This window comes from Silene latifolia, chromosome 4 (genome assembly GCF_048544455.1).
Source record: "Silene latifolia isolate original U9 population chromosome 4, ASM4854445v1, whole genome shotgun sequence".
NCBI classification, from domain to species: Eukaryota; Viridiplantae; Streptophyta; class Magnoliopsida; order Caryophyllales; family Caryophyllaceae; genus Silene; species Silene latifolia.
This window is the reverse complement of record NC_133529.1, coordinates 20,311,766-20,334,416: the sequence shown is the minus strand read 5'-3', so window position 1 is coordinate 20,334,416 and position 22,651 is coordinate 20,311,766. Positions and strand designations below refer to the sequence as shown.

Below are 22,651 nucleotides of genomic sequence, written 5' to 3'. Positions count from 1 at the left end.
AGCCAGACTGGTAGCTAAAGGCTTTAATCAGAAAGAAGGCATTGATTATAATGAAACCTTCTCTCCAGTTTCTAAAAAGGATTCTTTACGGATCATTTTAGATTTAGTAGCTCATTTTGACTTAGAGCTACATCAAATGGATGTGAAAACGGCATTCTTGAATGGGAGTTTGGAAGAAGAAGTCTATATGGCTCAGCCTGAAGGCTTCATTATTGATGACAAAGAGGACAAAGTCTGTATATTAAAGAAGTCCATTTATGGGCTTAAGCAAGCTTCTCGGCAATGGTATATTAAGTTCCATAATACCATCACCTCCTTTGGGTTTCAAGAAAACACTGTTGTTCAGTGTATATACCTGAAGATCAGTGGGAGTAAGTTTGCATTTTTGGTCTTATATGTCGATGATATACTCATCATGAGCGTGATTTGGGACTATTACATCAAACTAAAGATTTTCTATCAAGCAACTTTGAGATGAAAGATATGGGAGAGGCGTCCTATGTGATCGGGGTGGAAATATCTCGAGATAGATCACAAAGGACATTAGGGTTGTCTCAGAAAGCCTATATCATGAAGGTCTTAGAAAGATTTAACATGGTAAAATGTAATCCCAATGATGTTCCTATTCAGAAAGGGGATAAGTTCAGCTTAAGTATGTGTCCTAAGACTGAACTAGAACGAAATGCCATGAAAAACTTTCCTTATGCATCTCTAGTTGGAAGCTTAATGTATGCGCAGGTCTGTACAAGACCTGACATAAGTTTTGCAGTGGGTATGTTGGGTCGAAATCAGTCCAATCCTAGAATGGGTCATTGGAGTGCGGCTAAGAAAGTTTTAAGGTACTTAAAGGGAACAAGGGGCAAAATGCTCACTTATAGACATACTGATCAGCTTGAGGTTATTGGATATGCCGACTCAGATTTTGGAGGATGTGTGGACTCAAGGAAAAGCACCTTTGGTTATGTGTTTGTTTTAGCTGGGGGGGGGGGGGGCAATCTCCTGGAAGAGTGCTAAACAGACAATTATTGCCTCATCCACTATGGAAGCTGAATTTGTAGCGTGCTTTGAGGCTACTATTCAAGCTTTATGGTTGCGGAACTTTCTTTTAGGGATTAGCATTATGAATTTCATTGTTGCAAGGCGCTGAAAATTTACGTGATAATGCCGCATTGTCTTCTTTTTCAAGAATGATAGGTATTCTAAAGGTATAAAACACATGGAAATGAAATACCTATCAGTTAAGGAGGAAGTTCGGAAAAACACTGTGTCAATTGAGCACATCACGACTAGTGCCAATATAGCAGATCCTTTAACTAAGGGGTTACCTCCAAAGACATTTTTAAAGCATGCTACTGATATGGGTCTGGAGGATAATCATTAAGGCTTTTCATTTGTGTTTGGATCATGCTAGTGTTTTGTAATGATGACACTTATGTTTTGATTAATCAACTCATGTTTGCTTATGATGATGGTTTCCGAACGATTTTCTGTATCGTATTATTGTTATTGTATACATTATTATTGCACGATTAACAGAATCAGTCCTTTTCCTCAAGGACATTATCGGGGATTATGTTTGCTCCTTGTCTGATCGATTATTCTAAATGATTGGTCCGTAGTTCATGGAAGGACCACTTCTCTTGTATAGTAGTGTTTCCGCCATGACTCAACCAGTTGTTCAGAATGATCAGGGTAATTAAGATAAACCCATTATGTATTCATTTAATTTTCTGCGCGACTTATGACTCTGTTTGCACGTGACATTATGTTTAGGTCAGTAATATGGTCCAAGTGGGAGAATGTAAGAATTATCATATTAATTCTCTATGTGGACCTAATTACTGACGTCAGTCACTCTAATAGATAATAGCTAAATATGATGTTTCGGGTTTTTAGTCGGAGTAATAGACTAAGTGGATTATGGTTAATGTTTACAGGCCATTAACATATTAGGCTCACTTATCTAGTTATGCCCCTCCTGCCACCTATATAATAAAAGTTACACCTGTTTGTGGTTTTAACCTAATTCATATTCATTAAGAGAAACACACAAGAAGAGAATTAGAGAATAAGGAAGGCAGGAGAAGGCAAAAGATTGGAGTTTATCTTCTTGTTGATTTCAAGGAATCTCCTTATCAGATCTAATGACTACTCCACGTAAGTACTCATCTGTAATTATCACTGCAATCAAGATCCTCTAAATTTATGTTTACAGCGACCACGTTCTTGCTCCGACCAGAACCACCATAGTATCTACAGCTGAGTTAAGTAACCAAAAATTCGTGGGTGGGGGAATGGTTTTACTAAGGTAAGTGGTGATTATAGTGGGTGGTGAATGGGGTTCGACGGTGGAGGATAGTACAAGATGGGTCGGCGGTGGGAGTGGATTCCACGTGGGGCGGTGACACCAGCAACAGTGGATTGGTGGACGGGGGAGGAGTTTGTGGTAATAATTGAGTGTATGTGTGAATTAAGGGGTTAGTGGTGGTGGGAAAAAGTGATTTTTAATTAGTAAGGGTAAAATGGTCCATTTATGTCATTTTCTGGGATTTGGTATCGAGTTTGAAAAAAAATAAGATTTTTGGTATAAGTTTTAAAACAAAATTATCTTAGATATAAATTTTGAAAACTGAAGTTATAAGAGCTCATTATAATTTTAGTTTGATTATTGTTTATCATCTACTAATTTGTTGATTCTTGACTATCTAATGGATAACTGTTGTGTCTGTTTCAAAGTGGATTTTGTTCATTCACGTTTTTTTGTTTTTTCATTTCAAAGTGGATTACCAGGTTTCATTCACAATTCACATGCATAAAATAATAACGTAAAGAAATCATAGAGACATCCAAATAAGAAAGATGGAGAGAATTGATCGGAATGGAGGGAATAATAAATAATTAACACGACCTTGAATGAGTTTGTAGGCTTTGTGATATTATTATCCTCAATTTAATACCAAAAACGTGGACATGTTTCATGTTTATTAATAAAGTATACTTAGTAGATAATCTATGGCAATGTATCTGTATATTTAACATTCAATTTGCTTGTTATAATGTTATATATATACCTGATCAAGAGAAAAGTGAAATTCAATTCCATAGATAATATGAGTAACATTTTTAGTAAAAACAAATGGATATCGACAGTTGCAAGCATATGGATACAATCAGTGATGGGTGGGACATACGCATTTAGCGTATACTCACCCATCCTGAAATCCTTGCAGTCATATGATCAGTCCACCCTTGACACAGTCTCTGTCTTCAAAGACATTGGCAGTAATGCTGGTGTACTAGCCGGCTTTCTGTATACCGCCTTTGAAAATGTACCTCATTACTCTTATAGTGGGCCCTGGTTAATCCTAGCAATGGGGTCCGTCTTGTGTTTCATGGGTTATTTCTTCATTTGGTTATCGGTCGTAGGGCCGATCCCCCGGCCTCCTGTGCCTGTCATGTGCCTTTTCATGTTCATTGCCGCCCAATCTCAAACGTTCTTTAATACTGCGAATGTTGTTACGGGTGTTCTGAATTTCCCTGATTACAGCGGAACTATTGTGGGGATTTTAAAGGCTTTCCTCGGACTCACCGGAGCAATCTTGATCCAACTATATCAATCCTTTTTCGCTGGAAAGGCGAGCACTTTCATCCTAATGCTAGCATTTCTGCCAAGTACAGTCTCAGTCTCGCTAATGTTCCTGGTGAAAATTTACCCTGAAAACAAAGTTGATGACAGGAAACACCTTATTGGTTTCTCTTTAATTTCCCTGGCTTTGGCTGCATATCTGATGATAATTGTCTTATTCGAGAGTATTTTTGAGTTCCCATCTTGGGCACACTTTCTTATCGTCCTCCTCCTTCTATTTATGCTTTCCCTGCCTGTTCATATTGCTATGAGAGCTTCTAGGAAGGAAATATCACATCCACCAGTACCAGCACCCGTGGAAAGGGAGCCATTTCTTCACGGTAAGGAGTCGGGACAGACTTCAGAGGATATTATTGGAGCCGGTGAAAACATGAACATCTTGCAGGCCATATGTAGCTTCAACTTCTGGTTGTTGTTTGTATCTGTTTTATGTGGAATGGGTTCCGGGTTGGCCACCATAAACAATATCAGCCAGATTGGTGAATCACTTGGTTACAATGCCATTAAGGTACATATTTTAGTTTCCATTTTCACTGAAGGTAAAAAAATTACGAAGTGAGTACTATTTTTTGTTTCGGAAATATGGTGAATGAAATAAAATACTGTACTCAACTTTTTTTTTAAATTTGGAATATGAGACCGTCTCATATAAGAATTTGTACAGGTAAATACCTTAATTTCAGTATGGTCAGTGTGGAACGTTTTAGGCCGAGTTGGAGCAGGGTACTTATCAGACATGTTATTACGGGAGAAAGGTTGGGCAAGGCCTTCAATGATGGCAATCACTCTCGCAACCATGACATGGGGGCACGTCATAATAGCATCCGACTTCCAGGGGAATTTGTACATAGGAACGGTCCTGATAGGAATTTCGTATGGAGCTCAATGGAGTCTAATGTTGTTGGGTATAAAAATATCACTTTTTATCCTTGATGGGGGTGTCACCATTTCATTGGAGGAAAGGAAAGAAAAGGATTGATGAGTTGGAAAAGGTGGAGACCATTGGATTAGTCAAAGTAAACAAACACATATAAGATATTTGTTAAACAAAGCCCACGTAAGAAGGAGTCAACCAACCACCTCCTATTATCAAGCAACTACCCCCTACTTTACAGGAGCAGACGCAGGAATCCAGGGGCAGAGGCAGGAAAACAATGTGGACTCAACCCTAGCAAGACAACAACTATATAAAGAGAAGCAAGTCACAATTAGAGATCATCTCATTCCACACACGAACACTCTCATACTCGACATCCCGTCTTCATTTAACAATATCCCGCTAGCAAATTAATCCTTTTATTTCTTTACTTACATACTACCGTCTCGATTATACTGCCAAATTGGTGGGATTCCGACTCCCCCCGCGGTTCCACATCGGGTTTTCCGCGTCACCAAAATTCCTCGTGTCACTCTCTTATTTTGTTGCATTTTCGCTCATCTTTATCGTCGTATTTTATTTCGTTCATAGGCCATAGATCGATCGCTTTAACCCACAAATTAAATCAATAACTCGGTAATTTTTTACCAAAACAATTTGGCGCCCACCGTGGGGCATGGTGATCATTTTCTATAGCCAAATCTCGTAAGACCGAACCAGCCGTCACCACGTCCGGAACCAGCCAGAGCATGTCAGCCCTTTCCTCTGGAGCAGGACCTTCTCCTGCGTCTGCAGGATCCGTGAGCGCTCCTCCAGCATCCAGTCAGATGGTTTCCATCAGCATGTCACCCAGAACCATGCTTCCGCCTCTGAAATCGCCGCAGGTACCCAAGGAAGCAGGCGCGCCTAGCCAGCCCAGATCTAGCAGGGAAAGCAGCCCCAACAGAGGTGAAGCTGCATCCAGAAGCCCGACCCAGGAGGGATCAGGTGCATAAGTTCTCAGAAGCAGAGGATCACCAGCGCTTGATCCGATGCAGGTGATGATTCACGGGATGGACACTCTGCGTCAGGCCGTTGAGAATCTGAGGAAGGACAACGTAACCCGATTGCACAGATCGTGACAAAGTCCGGACAAGCCAACATCAGCACCAGAGGCTCCGACCGAACCCGGTGGAGGATCGAGTCGATCAATTCCGTCGAACTAGTCACGGTGGACCTTGCAGAGTAGCACCCAATGAACCAATTGAGCCCAGAGGATTGGGATGCCTATCATTTGATAACCCGTCCAGCTTGCAGCAGACATCAGGTAATGCTTTGTTTAGCACCCCGTCAGGATATGACCTTCCGCCTTTTACAGGTACCCCCGCACACCTGACGTCAGGATGGCAATCTGGACCTGTCATCAACGCAGCAGCTCCATCCTGCGGCCCGGTTCACCGATGGAGCCTGGATCGGAGGATCAGCAGTGAGACACCAGGATGGCAGCCTGGATCCATAATCAGTGCAACACCAGTAACCATTTATCCAGCACCAGGCCAATTTTCTGGAGTGCCCTGGCTAAGAGGTGCGCCTGCTGGTTCCTTCCCGCCTGTTTCTAACCCTCTTGTAGGAGCAGGTAACTCGTTTGGCAATACGGGAGCCGAGGAGCGATGTACTGAGGATACTGGGCGTAGCCCGTCCGTTGGAGAAAGCAGCCCGAGACAGCTACGCAGACTCACCTTTGGTGGATGACATAGCCCTAGTCGGTGTTCCTAAGGGATGTGTGCCGCCAGCCATGACGTTCTACGACGGAACCACAGACCCACTCGATCATATCAACCACTACAAGCAGAAAATGATGGTGATAACCGCAACTGGATACTTAAAGGAATCTTGTATGTGTAAAGGATTCAGGTCAACCTTATCTGGAGCAGCTCTGCAGTGGTTCGTCGGCCTGCCCAACAAGAGCATATCCAACTTCGCCGACCTAGTCAATGCCTTCAACCAGCAGCATAAAGCCAGAGAAGCAGACCAGCGACCTTTACCGGATAGTACAAGGGTTCGAGGAGTCCACCCGTGATTACTTGAACAGGTTCAACAAAGAGAAGGTGGTTATCCCGAGATGTGATATAGCAACCGCTATACAAGCCTTCCGCCTAGGACTGCACCAGGATTCAGATCTTTACAAGGACCTGACGAAACACCCTTGCACCACCTTTGAGGAAGTACAGTCGAAAGCAATTGCTGTCATAAGGCTGGAGGAAGACTATGCGCCCATCAGGGGCATTTATGATTCGGATCCAGTATCCAGAAAAGCTCCAGTGGAGAAGAGGAGCGAAAGACCAGGACCCTACAGCAGAAGCGAGAATAAGGTGTCTGGAAGCACAGAAGGGAAGGACGACGCAGACCTACCTCAAAAGGAAGACTCAAAGACTTGAGTGGATAGAGGAGTAGAAGTAGGATTGGTCCTCAAATCACCCCAGGGAGATCTCATAGTCCAGGCTGTACGATGTGAATTCAAGGTCACAAACAACGAAGCAGAATATGAGGCCTTGATCCTGGGTCTGAAGCTAGCTCTGGATCTGAAAATCAGACACCTCCAGGTTTGCAGTGATTTTCAACTCATAGTTAACCATGTAAATGACTCTTATGAAGCCAGGGACTCCAGGATGATGGCATACCTAGATATAGCAAAGGAGTTGACCCTCAGATTTGCCACGTTCAACATCAAACAAATCCCTAGGGACCAGAACGCAGAAGCAGATGTGCTAGTCACCTTGGGGGCAACCTTCAAAGCAGGAGCCATCTCCACAATACCAATTGTCCACGTGTTGGAGCCAGCGATACTAAAACCTAAGCAGGAAGCAGGAGTATTGTGCAGCACCAGAAGTGAAGAAGATACTCCAGACTGGAGGAAACCGTACTGGACTGGTTGCAGAATGACACACCGCCAATGAGATAAAAAGGAGGAAATCCCTCATTGAACCCTACCTCGGATGCCTGGATCGGGAAGAATCTCATTTGTTTTGCATGCTCTCCACAGTGGAGAATGTGGAAACCATGCAGGCGTGAGTCTGTCCAATAAATGCGAGGCGGAGATACTTTTAACCCACAATGCGCAAAGATGCTGTAGAATTTGCAAAAAGGTGTGACGCCTGTCAGAGGCACGCACATGTCAGCCACCAGCATGGTCAGCAACTAGGTACTCAGTCTACAAAATACAGCTCAGTCAGGTTCTAGATTTTGCTTTGAACATTCTCCAGTTACGAATATTTTTCAGTTACGAAAATTTTCTGCATATATTCTGATTTCAACATTTTCTGGTTCTGAAAATTTTCTGCATATATTTTAAGTTCAATATTTTCTGGTTCTGAAAATTTCCTACACATATTTCAATCTCAACATTTTCTGGTTCTGAAAAAATCGTACATGTATTCTGACCCTAATATTTCCTGATTCTGAAAGTTTTTCAAGTTAGTAAACCACTTTAATATTTTAAGTGAAGAAGTTCCTTTTTATAAATATCTTTCAAATAAATGACCAAGTGAATAAAAATGCATACTAATCGACGAGTCAGTATTCACTGATAGGCGTGTGTTCGTGGCTAAGCACGTACAACCGGGACAATCGATCTCCGCGATGCATTAGCACCCACGCAAGCCTGACTCCTCTGGACGAGTGGGCATACTAGACCCCTTATCCAGCAATCAAACAGCGATGGCCAAACATACAGCGTAAAACGTGCATGCACAAATCAAAAGTACGCCAGAAACGGCAAGATACAAAGCAAATGATAGAACACATGCGACACTCGCAACACACGCTCAAACATGATCATTCTCATGACACATTGATAAATATTGCATTCCCGACATATAAGTTCACAACGTGTCTATATTGATTAGATCGCTAGATCATGCATTAGAAGGTCATCGCATACACCTAGGTTGCATTACTAACATTTCTCGGTACGGTGCATATAAAGCTGCGTAGGCAAGTTTTGTGAGGTTCTCAACACCGAAGCACCTATGCGACCAGGGACTTGAGCAGTGAGAGAGTAAGGAGGAGGCTGGACCTAGCATCCATAAGCTGGATCCATCATTCACCAGCAGCGTGGGATCCAGATGCAGAGTTAGACCCAGAAATAGGAACAAACTAGAGGCAGTAGTTCGAATACCAGGAGCAGCAGAAGTCACTTCTTCCTCAACATCTGGCGCGTCAGGTAGGGGCACCTTCCCCCTCCAGACCAGATAGCACGTCCAGGTTCAGACCCACAGGAAATTCTGCAGCCAGCTTTCTCTCTTCTGCTTCCAAATTCCAGCACCTGCACCTTGAAGGCTAGAGAAGCTTTAGTATCCAGAGCCTGTGAGAGGCGAATCTCAGCATCAAAAGTGCAACCCTCAACATCATAGAAATTTAAATTTCTCGAGAATCTGAACTTGCCAAAAGCTCCAGGGAAACTCAGCAGCAGGAGAACAAGATTCCAGAGTATATCCAGAAACAGAAGCATTTCCAGAAGCAGAAACACACCCAAATGGTGGAGCATGCCCACAGATTGGGGGCATGGTTGCAAGTGAAGTAATCTCAATAGAAGTAGACTCTGGCCGAAGCAGTAGCAACCCTCTTTCTGGCGCTGGATCTAGATGCATAACCAGAATATGCCTTTCTTTTCTCTGCAGGCTTAGGAGCAGCCCAGAGGCCCTTTTCCTCCTCTGAGTCAGAGTCATTTCCAAAGTAGCCTTAGGCTTAGCAGATCCTGGAAGAGGGTGAGAAGTCAAGAAGCAGCAACAACAGTACAACAAGTCAAGCAGCAGCAGCAGTACTGCAAATAAAGCAGAAGCATGGGATGCAGAGACAGAAGACTCAGAAGCAGGGTTGATTCAGAAGCAGGGGATGCGTAGAAGCAGAGGTAAAGCCACGAGGTGGAACATATCCAAGAATAAGAGGCTTCGTAGCAAGAGGAGTGACCTCAATGGGAACTTGCTCCTTGGTTGAACCAGAGGCAGATCTCCTTTTTGCACGGGCACCAGAAGCAAAGGCAGGGTCATTTTTTTCTCTTCTCGGCTGGCTTGGAGGCATCTTCAGCACGTTTCTTCTCCCTCAGAGTCAGAACCGCAGCAAGTGCAACCGTGGGTTTGCCAGAACCTGGGGGCAAAAGCTTGGTCAGAGGCAGAAAGTCTCATCGGCAATTATGCGGAGTTAGGAACACAAAGTGACGGTAAGAGAAGATTAATTGAGGGGAAGTTCGAAGTCGGCAGCATTGTCAAATCCCGTCAGTTTTTAACGCCTCGAAGAAGAAATTCCCACCTAAAATATATTGAGACGGAAATTTGGGGGCAATTGTTGGAGATAAAAATATCACTTTTTATCCTTGATGGGGGTGTCACCATTTCATTAGAGGAAAGGAAAGAAAAAGATTGATGAGTTGGAAAAGGTGGGGACCATTGGATTAGTCAAAGTAAACAAACACATATAAGATATTTGTTAAACAAAGCCCACGTAAGAAGGAGTCAATCAACCACCTCCTATTATCAAGCAACTACCCCCTACTTTACAGGAGCAGACGCAGGAATCTAGGGGCGGAGGCAGGAAAACAATGTGGACTCAACCCTAGCAAGACAACAACTATATAAAGAGAAGCAAGTCACAATTAGAGATCATCTCATTCCACACACGAACACTCTCATACTCGACATCCCGTCTTCATTTAGCAATATCCCGCTAGCAAATTAATCCTTGTATTTCTTTACTTACATAATACCGTCTCGATTATAGTGCCAAATTGGTGGGATTCCGACTCCCCCCGCGGTTGTTCCCACATCGGGTTTTCCGCGTCACCAAAATTCCTCGTGTCACTATCTTATTTTGTTGCATTTTCGCTCATCTTTATCGTCGTATTTTATTTCGTTCATAGGCCATAGATCGATCGCTTTAACCCACAAATTAAATCAATAACTCGGTAATTTTTTACCAAAATAAATGCCTACTATAACTTCGGAAATATTTGGGGTGTTACATATGGGTACGATTTACAATGCAATTGCTATCGCGAATCCTTTGGGCACTTGTTTACTCTCGGTTTGGGTAATTGGATATCTATATGACAAAGAAGCAAAAAAGGAAGCAAAGTCTTGCACTGGGCTTCATTGCTTTAATACGTCTTTCTTTATATTAGCGTCTTTTAGTTTTTTCGGGTTTTTTCTCGCCTTAACGTTGTTCATCCGAACAAGGGTGTTTTACAGGTCTGTTATTCAAAGAAGACTATGTCGTTCTCTAATACAAATGTGAGTTATGTGACGGTTCGTACGCATGGTTGATTCTTGTATAGCAAATTACAACTGGGTATTCATTTCTGGAATTACCAATTGTTTGGGTAATTCATGATCATCTTCTTATGGATTTGCAATTCTTGTGGATTTGTAGTAAATATGTTTTGGATTCTGTTGGATTGGATGTGATTTAATTAAGTAACTCTTTGTTCTATTGAACTCAGTGATATATTTGATTGATTCTAGTTTGTGAATTCTTTGTTGTTACGGAGTACTTGTTATTGTGTTGTGACGTAAATTAAACTAGATTAGATTAGATTAGATTAGATTAGATTAGATTTTGGCCGGTTTTAAAGTATTTGCTTTGGATTAAAGAAAATTTGTTACTTTCTATTTTGAGTTGAAGGAAAATCGTTTTTACCGTCCTTTTGTTTTCTCGGTTTTTCTAACGTGTGTGTGCCCTAACTAAGGTGCACACGTTAATAAGTCGAATATGGAAAGAAAATTAGATATTATCATCAATTAGAAAAAAAAGGCGGCTTATTAATGTGTGCCTTTAGAACACACGTTAGAAAAACCGTTATATAACAAAGTCGCTGACTCATTCAATAACTTTCTACAAATCTCCAAATTCAATTTTTTTTTTTTTTTTTTTTTTAATTCACTCTCAAGTCACGACTCATTAGCCTCGCCAAAGTTATTTAGTGCAATATGAAAAAGGAGCTCAAGACTCAAGAGGTCAAGAGAGTGAGTTTGAAAGCCTCTATAAAATGTGGACGGGGTCGTTAGATCAGTAAAGCGATAATTAGAAATTTTCCTTTATAGAATTGGAATTTGAAAGTGCCAAGGAAATTCTGATATTCAAAATTTCTACTAAACAATTCAACAATTTTGCATGGAAGTTGAGAAAAATCAAGCTGAGGAGTGAGGACTAAAAAAAAAACAATAAAAAACGATTTTGAACCGAAATTGGAAAATACTAAATTGCCCCTTAATTTTTAGTTTTTATTTAATTTTTTAAAAAAGAAAAAGACCATAAAACCCTTGCCTCCTAAATTCCTAAATTTTCCTTTGTCGTCGTCTCCGAAGACACTACTTCTCTTCTTACTAGCCCTAAATCCCTAATTACCCTAACCCCTACCTCTTTAGAAAAAAAAAATCTGGAAAAATAAAATAAAAAAAATACCCAAAAATTTACCAATTTATTTACCCAAAACACAAGTAAATTTTTAGCAAATCCCAAATTTTAAACAACCAATTATCACTCCTACATCAACAGTTTTTCATATTTTGTTTTCTTCAAATTTTGCACAAATCACATATTTTTCTTGCCCAAATACTTAAAAAAAATATTTGGGATTACATATTTATACATAAAGTTTTAATCTTTTTCCCAATTTGATGTAACTGAGAAAAAGAAGAAGATTTGTTGTGTGATATGATGCTTTATGCATATTTACTGGGCATTATTCAGAATCTTTGAGTGTTTTGAGTACCCAGAAAGTTGAATTTGTTGATTAATAATCATTTGTTAAGTGTATTTTATGTAAAGTTATGATCTCTTGCTTAATACTCAATGTTTTGATCTTTTATTGAGCATGAACGACACCGTTTTGGACCCGATCCAGGGATCCTCGGGTGGGTTGGACGTAAATGGAGATACCAACAAACCCGAAAGCGAAAACCCGGGTTTAGTTGAGGAGAAGTTGGATGGGATTAGTAGTAGTAATGTTGTTGTAAGTAGTAAAGGTGTTAAAAATGGTAGGAATAGTAGTGAAAATGTTGTAGTTAGGAGGGAAAGGCCTACCCGGGCCTGCACGACCCGGCCACCAAAGTATGTGGACCCACCGGTGATCGAAAGGCGGCCCAGGGTACCGAAGAAGGAGAAGGTGGTGGCGGTTGTGGAAGAGGCGGATGTTAATGTTAGTGAGGAGGAGAATGAGGGTATGGGGCAATGTAGTAAGGTGGTCACTTCATTTGTTAATTCACCTACACCTGAACAAATGCCACGGTGGCGCTTGCGGTCCATGTGGGAATTGGCTTCAATACTTCATTTTTTCAATGTCAGTTGAGATTTTATCAAAAACTTATATTTCTTGTGTGTTATTGTTGTTTTGGTTTTCATGTTTGAGGCTAATGTGGTGGATTTTGGTTTGGGAATGTAGGTGTTTCGGCCGCTTTTGAACATTACAGTTGAGTTTAGTGCTGAGGAGTTGGAGTCTGCATTGCTTACTCCAAATGGTACATTGGGTGATGTACATATACCCTTGCTAAAGGTTGGTGCTGTGAAACTCTTCATTTTCGAGTTTGCACGTCTTTTTTCAGTTTGCATTGTCTGTGACATGCTGCAAGTGTTGGTGCCTAGGCTGCCATTGTTTGTTGGTTAAGAATTTTATTGGGCTGTGTGCATTGAATAGTGTTGTGAACTAACCATTTTAGCTCAGAAATATTAGCAGGCTTGTCTTTTATATGGCACTGGCCATGATTTATGTGACATTGTTCAGTTTATATAGGCAGTCATCTTTAGATAGCTTGGTGCTCCTATTTGCTGAATAGTTGTAAGACTTGACCAATTATGTTTGTAAATTACCCATTTGGAAAATGACGTGGTGTACAAATGTGACATGAACCTTGGTAATTTTGCACCTTACCACCTTACCTTGCACCTATGTAGTCAGCAAGACAGCTCTTTACCTTGCTTGTATGCATGGAGGAAGCCTCGGAGTCATAATTTGGAATCTCGTCACTTCTTTCTAAAGAATTATATTATAGAAGCTTGGGGGGATGAAATGAGTGACTTCTTAAGTCGTGGGTTTGGGTGGCTAGTCATTTTGCTATTTGGTGGGAATTATGCCTCAAGAAAGTACGCATTGTTCTAAATTCAGATGAAGTGATCATTTCATGCTTGATGTTTGAGGTTATCAGCTTTAGAGAAGCAGGTGGATATGAATTAGTGTTAGGTATCAAGTAGCTTGACAGTATCACTAACCCATGGTGCTCTAGTTAAGGGCCAGAAGTGCCTGTGTGGAGTACGCTTTTGTTCACCTTGTGTTTTCTGCTGAGCTCTGTTCATATGAGAGTATGTCAACTACTGTTGAGCTTCTGGTAGAGGAAGGTGAATTGAATCATTTGAAGACATATTTTAATGTAACATTTCGAAGACGTGAGCTCTAGTAGAAGAATATACTCTATATTCCTACTGTATTACTGGCTCATATGCGGAATCTTGAAGGTCGAGTCCGGTATGCAGTGATAATTGATAAGGGGCATTTTACAAATGTGTATTAATTAGGAGGCTCCTTTGACGAAGCTAAACAGACATTGTCCTTTTTCCCTGTGCATCAGTATCTCACATTTTGAGGCCATTTCAAATATATGCTGAAGAATACCTGTTTGTTTCTTGCTCGCTACCTTGCCGGAAGAGCAAAAGATAGATAACTTGCTTTACTATTATGGCACTTAAACTCTTGTTTGTGTCATCCATTGGAGACAGAGTGACGTATGTTTTTCATTGATGGTTTGATAATGCTATGCCCTCTAGACCAATTTGGATTCGAGAAAAGCAATGGGCATGCTCAAATTCTTGCCGGAGGAAATAAGGGAGTTCGCTTTGTAATGTGTGTCCAAGGCTTTGTTGGTTTTGTGACCAAGGTAGTCTATAGAATAAACACCAGGAGACCTCCGACCAAGGCTTTGTTGGCTTTGTGAGTCTGTGACTAAGAGAGTTTATATAATAATTACGAGGGGCATAGATGTGACTCCCATTTACAAAAGTAGGTGATGTATGCAGCTTACGTCCTATTCTCTTTGCTGTAATTCATTCCCAATGTGTGCTTCCCCAGAAATTTAGGATGTCTTTGAAATTGTAGACACAATTGCTTAGGTACATGTAATCCTCCAGCTTTTCATTTGTGTTATTGCCTAATTTTTTTATTGAAATTATAACAGAATCGTTTTTTGTATTATGTTTCACTCCCTTTTTATTTTTCAATTTTTCTTTTCTATTTTTTCGCTTTTTGAGGTGTGCGTTCACCCATGGACGGTTCTAAAGGATGATTCATGTCAGCCGACCCCAAATCATTTTGGGATTAAGGCTCTGATGTTGTTGTATAATAGAATCGTTTTATTATAGCTGTTGTCTTTGCTATTTGAGTTTGTGGAAGACGGAAAAAAAAATTCACTTTTGAGTACTTAATAGCCCTGCGACCAACAATTATATCCTGTATTCCTATAGTTTGTGTTTGACTACATGGAGTCAGGGAGTCATTTGATTGCTAATTGTGGAGCTTGTATGTTGATTAACTTCTCTGATAAAGCGATAATGGAAATTGTTGCATTGATTATACATGACTTATGATTGATGAGTTTATATCTTGGATTGATTTGTATACACTGTGTGATGTGTACTTTTTTTTATGTTCCTAGTCAATCCCTCCAGTTACGCGCATGGCTTGTGGACGTGATACTTGGGTAACCGTACTGTGTAGAAAATTGAGAGACTGGTGGCACTGGGTAATCGTCTTGTCTTATTTATTTATTTATTTATTTATCTATCATTTTCTTTGTTGTACTTAGCCTGTTGTAGTCCACCTGTTTGTTTTGGCGGCATTAATTTTAGTTGACTTGTAACTTTGCAGGTTGCTGAAGGAGAGTTACCTATTGTTTCTTCTCAGGGGTGGGTGTCAAAATGCTTTTATGGTTTTCTCCATTTGCTGATTGGATTCCAACAGTTTCAGCTATGTTTATATGCAGGGCTGAGACCGAAACATACAAGAATCTTGATCCCGCAGTTCGTGTTGTGATTCTGAAAGCTTTATGTGACATTCGCGTTGAGGTATCACCATCTTATGCAAGTTATTTTGCATGCTTAAGAGTAGATGATGTTGGAAATTAGAACTTATCATTTAGACAGTGCTGTTGTCTTGAATAATAAAATAATATACATATGATTGCTGTTGGCATTACATTCTGATACCACATGATGCCATCAGTGATGGTTGCAGTAGTACCTGCAGTGGTGTAATCAGATATGAATCTACAATAAGATGCAAATATACAAATCCCTTAAGGACTAGCCTTGCCCTGTTCAATCTCCTGACGTACAATGAAATGTAGAAAGAAGGGGTTGTGTTTTTGGCTTTTTGCCATGTTAGCTCATGTGGCTACTGGTTCCAGACAACCATATGTTATTTTGGCTGTGTATTGGTGAATGTCCTTTTTTTTTTCTTTTTTTTTTTCCCTTTTAACAAGAATCCTTTGCCACAAAGATAAGAGTTGATTGGAAATAACTCCTTTGTTATTAGGGATTAGGGAAGTTGCTAAGTCTGGCCCCCTTCCGTCTTTAACCCTCTTAGTAATGGAGCTTCATGGACAATGGGCATACTGATAATACTTTTGCTTCGTAGCTGCTCATGTTGTTTGGATTTTGCCTTTTATCTGCAGCAAGATGATATCAGAAGTTATATTGATAACTCGGTAAAACAGGGTGTTCAGCTTTCAGCATTTCGCAAAGCGCGTATTGGGGGTGACTCACATGGAATTTCATATTGGTAGTATTGCTAATCTAGTATTATATCTCTGTCGCTCGTCCATTTTTTTTAGTTTTTAATTCTTATGCTTTGATTGCTTTATCCTGCAGTGTAAATAAGTGTTTGTATAAGTTGGAAGTGAATTTGACAAATTTTCTACGTTTGCTGTTGTGTAGGTATGAAGACGATGAATTAATTGGCCATAGGCTTTATCGTGAGTCCCGGAAAGTCGAGAAAAACATTGAGGTGAAGAAAGGAAAGACAAAGGGTTCCCATGTTCTTCCAAGCACATGTTATGAGTGGGAAACAGTGGCGACTAATTTGGATGAATTCCTAGATGTTTCTGTAAGTGCCCCGTTGTGCAAGAGTATCACTTTTCACCTACTTTCTGTTTCAACAAATTTGCTAGGATGAGTACGACTATTTTTTCGTAGGCATGGTATTATTTAACAAGTTGCATTACCCTTCTGGCTGGTAGGGGGGGCAAGTTGAACACTTTTTAGGCAGGCTTTGACAGATCTATGTGATGAAGTAGTCTTCAGCTTGGTTCATGCTTTGGCTACCGGATTCACCCAACCTCAAGGAATCGTGAATCAGTTGAAGCGTATTCTATCATGAACCATATTTAAAATACATATATCCCACACTCTATCTGGGCAAATCTCAAATTGGATGTTACGTATTTATAACGAATTCGGTAACCGTACTACTTCATGCCACAAAGTTAAGCTGGATTTTTCTTGAGTCTAAAACAGTCCGACATCTTGGCTCTTACCAAACTCATTGTATCACAAAATAGTGTACCCCCCATTTAGGGAAGTAAAGGAACTTTCGTTTGTGTATTATCATGATTATTCATTTTCATACATAAATGCCTGAAAAAGAATCACACTTGAGTGAGTTGACGCCTTCTGTTGTGGTTTGAGTTTGCAAAGTGAACATCAAGTTGAGCTCGAGCCATTTGGTGAATTTGCTAAAAATCAAGCCAAACTGGCTCATCATCTTCCTCATTGAACCAAACTGAAGTTATTTGCCTAGTAGAGGTTGAATTGTTTATGAAGAGCTATGAAGAAGCTCAGCAATGTTTACGTGCTTAGAATTTGGTGGTTACCCCATTCATAGAAATTATTTGCTTCAGATCTTTTCCAGTTTCGCCTTTGAAAGCAAAATTATGGAAAAACCCCATCAGAGTTGAACTTGGAGGAAATCAGTGGATCTTTGTGATAGTGATGGTACAACACGCAGTCACCTCCATAATGTTAGCGTCTTTGTCGCCTTCTCGGTGATGAAAAACCATGTTAGTGGACACAGCTAAACTTGTCATTCTTTAATACATATAGCCACTAGGAATTGTTTATTTTGCAGACAAAAGTAACTCAGCTGTGCCCTGATTGATGTCAAATTCATTATCTTGTATCAATTTATCATTACTTACTGATAAAATTGCGAGTTTTGCCTCTTTATTTTTCTGTTTATTCGCTGATCCGCATGCTACCCTGAATTGGATTTAAGTGATTAAGCATCTCTTGTTTTGCTCTTCTGAGTGTTTTCATGTTCTTGTTGGGGGAGGTTTTTTGTCTATGACCTGCTAGTATGAATGCTTCTTCCAATATGACGCGGCTCTACCTGCAGGAAAAGCTTTTCTCTAGCACAAATAGAACCGAAGTTTCGCTTGGCAAGAAATTGAAAAATGATATGATTCCTGAGATTGAGAAGATACAAAAGGTATTAGAAAATTCTTTCTCCCATATGTACAACTTCAGTAGTAAATGGTACTGGTGTCTTGATTTGCCCATGATAGTTTTTCGGTTTTTACTTTAAAAAAATTGTTTTGCACCAGAAAAAAGAAAAGTGGCTGAAAAAGCAACAGAGGCAAGCTCTTCTACTCGATAATTTTGTTAGTATGGATGGACTTGGAGCTGGGCGCTCTCTTCGTGACAGAAAACCTGTTACTTACACATTTGGTAAGAGATCATCTTTGATACTAAATGTTGGATGCTTTTTAATCATCCATTTTTCCCCTACTCCTGAACCTATGGAATAGTGGTATAATCATGGCCACTTATGTTTAGAACTTTTCGGTTTTTTACCCAGGAAAATTAAATGAAACCCCGAAAGTTGCTAAATGTGGATGGAGTAACATTTAAGGTCACATATGCTGTATACTTAGATGCTATGTTATTCCGACTCGGCTAAAAGTGTCAGACACGACACGATGATGGATGTAGTTATTTTGTGCAAACTTTTTAATTTCTTGGTCTAAAATGAAGCGTTGAAATTTGCCACGGGACTCACAACAAAAGTGAAGTGTTGGAGTAACTAACATAAGTTGGCTGTTTATAGAGTTTGGGACTATTTTTTTTTCTTTTACCTGGGGAATCATATTATGTAAATTAAATCATGGGAGACTGACAATTTCCTGGTTTATTATATGGACAGTCTTTTATTGGATGGTCACTTTGTTTTGTCTTATGATGAAAGATTTTATTACAAGGACAAACTCTGTCATTCGGATGATTAGATGTATTGATGATTAAACAACTTGTGATTGTTCCTGATGCATGATTTTTCTTCTGCCTCCGCTTTCTCAACATTGTGTTTAGCCAATGTTACTCCAACTCGGCTCCAAGTGTACGATTGTCGAATGCGGTTACTCTCCGCGAATTTTTTAATTTTTTGGTCTAAATGAAATGTCGAAGTGTCAAGTCAGACACTCCGAGTGTCTGACACGCGACACGCCACCAAAGGAAAGTGTCGGAACATTATAATTATAATTAGTTAAAATGCTTTGTTTTGTTTAGTATCTTCTTTATTCCCTTCAGTCCCCAACTCATCTAGACAAGTCTGACTATATTATTGTATTATATTATATTGTGCAGATGATTTCGATCGATCAATCAATGAGGCTATTAAAGTCACCAAGTATGCAATCTTTAGATAAATGATACTTCGTATAAGTTATCTTCTATGAATCTCCCAGTCCATGTTGTTTACATCAATTTCTTGCATTTCCTAATCAGGCGCAAACAGGCTTCCCCAGAACCTGGAGTTAGAAGAGAACTAACTAGATCTGAACCTTCTACAAATGGTAGATGCAATGGCTCTTCACGTTCTTCGATGCATGTGTCATTTAGCGCCCTATCTCCTTCCGATGTTGATGAAATGGATGAAGATCACAATTCCGGACCATTGGATCGTAGGTAAGATTATTTATACTACATTTTGGTAATTAATTTTTGGAAGCATATTGTCACAGGTGAATTATATCCTTCCACGGGAGATCTTAAATTTTACTAGATCGCCCCTACATTTTGGCCCTCTATTCCTTACTTTCTGTCCTCATTTGAACTTGGTGGTCAGGTCAAACGATGCCGACTCTGACCAATATTTTCTCACCCGATACAAGAATTACAACATATTAAAAATTTAACGTCTAAAGTATAATACGGAGTATGAAATACTAGTAGCTTTTTGGATGAATCAAATATGACAATTTTACGTTGTATGTGTACATATCTTTGGAGAACTTCCATGTCTAAAGTGACATTCGTCGACTAGCAATGTTAAAATGAGGACAATGAAGTACAGAAAGAGGGCGGTTGGGGATGTTGCAAATGAAATCTATGGAAGAATGTATGCCACCCGTATAAATAGAATTTCCCTTAATTTCTAGCCTGAATTTTGTTCATCTTACAATATTCTCACCGCTGACACAGTTCCCGAAGGAGACAAAAATCTCAGAGATATTCAGAGGAAGAGTTTGTTGGTGCATTATCAGACGATGAATACGTTGCCAGTGATGACGATATTGTTGGGGAAGCTGTTTATTACGATGATGAAGAGGATCTTGAGGATCATAAACAGAAGAAGAAGGTGACAAGCAGCTCAGAGGGCGAAGGAGAGGAGGAGTATGATTGGAGCGATGAAAATGAAGAAGATGAGTTGGAAGAAGAAGATTCGATGAGTGTTAGTGAAGATAGTGACCAACCGAGAAAGAGCTCCAAGGAAACACAAGGCCGGGCCCGCCGGCAAACCAGGTTAAGGTCAACTGATGATATGGACCCTGGTTTAAGGCGGAGTAAACGGTCCACAAGAAACCAGATTGATTACCAAAAATATGAATTCTCGGAATCTGAAACCGATTCTATAAAACAGAGCAAAGCAAACCCATCTGACTACTCGATGGGAAGTCAGGTCTCTGATGATGGTGGTGAAGAAGAGGACCAGGAAAGGGGTTTTGACCAATCAATTCCCTTGGCGGTTGAGAACGATGAAACCCAACCCTCGTTTAAGTCGGAAAGTCCAAGCCAAGATGAGATTGATAAAGTTGGAGAGAGACGCTTTCTTGACCTTAATGAACTTGCACCGGGTTCCGGTTTTGAAGATGGACCCGGTGCTTTAGTGAAGGACGATGATGGAAAAGATGAGTAGTGTTTGAGTTTCCAGTACGCAATATCTTTCCTAGCCAGATCTAAGATCTATAAGAGTTGCAAGTTGACAGTGATCCCATGGAGAATATTTAGTCCATTTTCACTGTTCGGGTTACTTCTATGAGACGGGCAAGGGATTCCTGTTGTGCAATTATTCCGTACTTTCTGCAGGGATCAACACGATGCAGAAAAATTTATTAGATTTAGTAGTCAGTTTTCGAAATAGTACATGGATGGAGAATAGAAGAGATGTTGAGATTAGCGGTAGTTTGTTTAGTGTACGGTAACTTATTAGCCAGCCTTCCTAGAGTAAAGCCCTCTTCTCAAAATTTTGGCTGCGCGTGTATTTGACCCCTTTACCCCGCAATTTGCGGGAGATTGAGGCAGTGGGGTAATGTTGTATATTGGCTGGAACTTCATGTACTTGTGGAGTTGAGGTTTCCTATGTTGTAATCTAACTCACCCCCTACTCTGAAAGGCTTTATGGTTTATCTTTGTACCTTTAACAGATCTGAACTGAACTTATAGGAACTGAACTGAATTTATAAGAGCTAAACTAAACTTATATGAGCTGGCCTTATAAAAGTAGATCTGAACTTATAAAAATTTTACGCTTTATATATACTCCCTCCTATTCATTCATTTTGTTCCCCTTTTATTTTGCACAAGAATTAAGAAAATGATTTTAGATCACACAAAACACTCTATTTCACTCTACCCCACATGTAATTAAATTTGGACCACACAAAAGTTATCAAAAAAGGAAAGAGGGACAAAAATCCAACTAGCTTCGATAAGGAAAGATGGACAAAATGAATGAATAGGAGGGAGTATTAATTTTTTTTACAACTAATACAATACATTACAATAAAAAATAAATTATATATTACATTTTTTTTCTAACCATTTATTTCCATACTAGTTGAGATCCCGTGTTAAAACACGGCATTTGTAAGGGTTATATTATTTGAGCTTTAATTTTTATATAAATGAGTTGTAGTTATAATAGCATGTTGTGATGTACTGATTGTAATGTTAATAATATTATAAAAAAAAAAGTTTATTATTCAAAGGACTTTTAGATTAAGTTATTTTTGTATGAACTTATTTTTCTCATTAAAAATAATGATAGCATCCTAGATCTTTTTATAAAAAGAATATATAAAAAAACACAAAATAACAATAATAATATTACATTTTTATATTGGACATTAAAACATGTTAGCTTGTATAGTTGTATAAGATGGAAAGATTAAAAAGAGCGAAGTTGACACGTTTTTTTATATAATCAGTTGGTTTTTTACTTAGCTTTAATCAAACTCAGTTTCAATGTCAGACTTTATTTATACATCATAGCTAACTAGTTTGGATGCCCGTGCGTTGCAATGGGGTAATTAACTTAGTAACAAAAAAATGGTTATAAAGTCTTAATATTTACATCTTATGTCTTATCAATTATTTAGATATGATCAAAAGTCAAAACATCTTATTTAATAGACACAAAAGATGTTGGGTTGATATATAAGTTCCAATGATGCCTCATATTTATAATCGTAAGACCATCACATCTTATGTTAATCTTTCGATGTGGGACAATTCTATTCTATTATTTTTATATAATTCTACATTATTTTTCAATGTGGGACATATAACATACTAAGAAGTACACAATTTTATATATGTACAAATTATATGAAATCTATACTCTAATGATAACATTTTCACCACGAATCAAATTATGTTATTTTCATAATTTTCTTAACGATATTTTTTTTGCCAAATGAAATGTAAAAATTTTTATATAAAAATTAGAAACATCACTTGAATATAATATAGGAAATAAATATTATAATAATTAAAAGACTCTCCACTTTATTTTTTACATCAAAAAATATTATTTATGATACCTTCCTAAATAAATT

At 39.3% G+C, this 22,651-nt stretch overlaps 2 protein-coding genes across 2 annotated transcripts; both read left to right on the top strand.

The window, feature by feature from the left end:
• The first annotated feature begins 3,056 nt into the window (after positions 1-3,056).
• LOC141651200 (protein NUCLEAR FUSION DEFECTIVE 4-like) lies at positions 3,057-10,790 on the top strand. Its single transcript, XM_074458921.1, has 3 exons — positions 3,057-4,154; positions 4,311-4,540; positions 10,481-10,790. Exons 1-3 carry the CDS (start codon positions 3,057-3,059, stop codon positions 10,788-10,790), a joined length of 1,638 nt encoding a protein of 545 aa, XP_074315022.1.
• A 1,090-nt stretch (positions 10,791-11,880) lies between these two features.
• LOC141653191 (DDT domain-containing protein DDR4-like) lies at positions 11,881-21,220 on the top strand. Its single transcript, XM_074460871.1, has 12 exons — positions 11,881-12,834; positions 12,937-13,047; positions 15,197-15,283; positions 15,409-15,446; positions 15,524-15,605; positions 16,214-16,320; positions 16,476-16,644; positions 17,932-18,024; positions 18,140-18,263; positions 19,179-19,221; positions 19,320-19,499; positions 20,016-21,220. Exons 1-12 carry the CDS (start codon positions 12,370-12,372, stop codon positions 20,728-20,730), a joined length of 2,214 nt encoding a protein of 737 aa, XP_074316972.1. The 5' UTR covers positions 11,881-12,369; the 3' UTR covers positions 20,731-21,220.
• Positions 21,221-22,651: the final 1,431 nt, after the last annotated feature.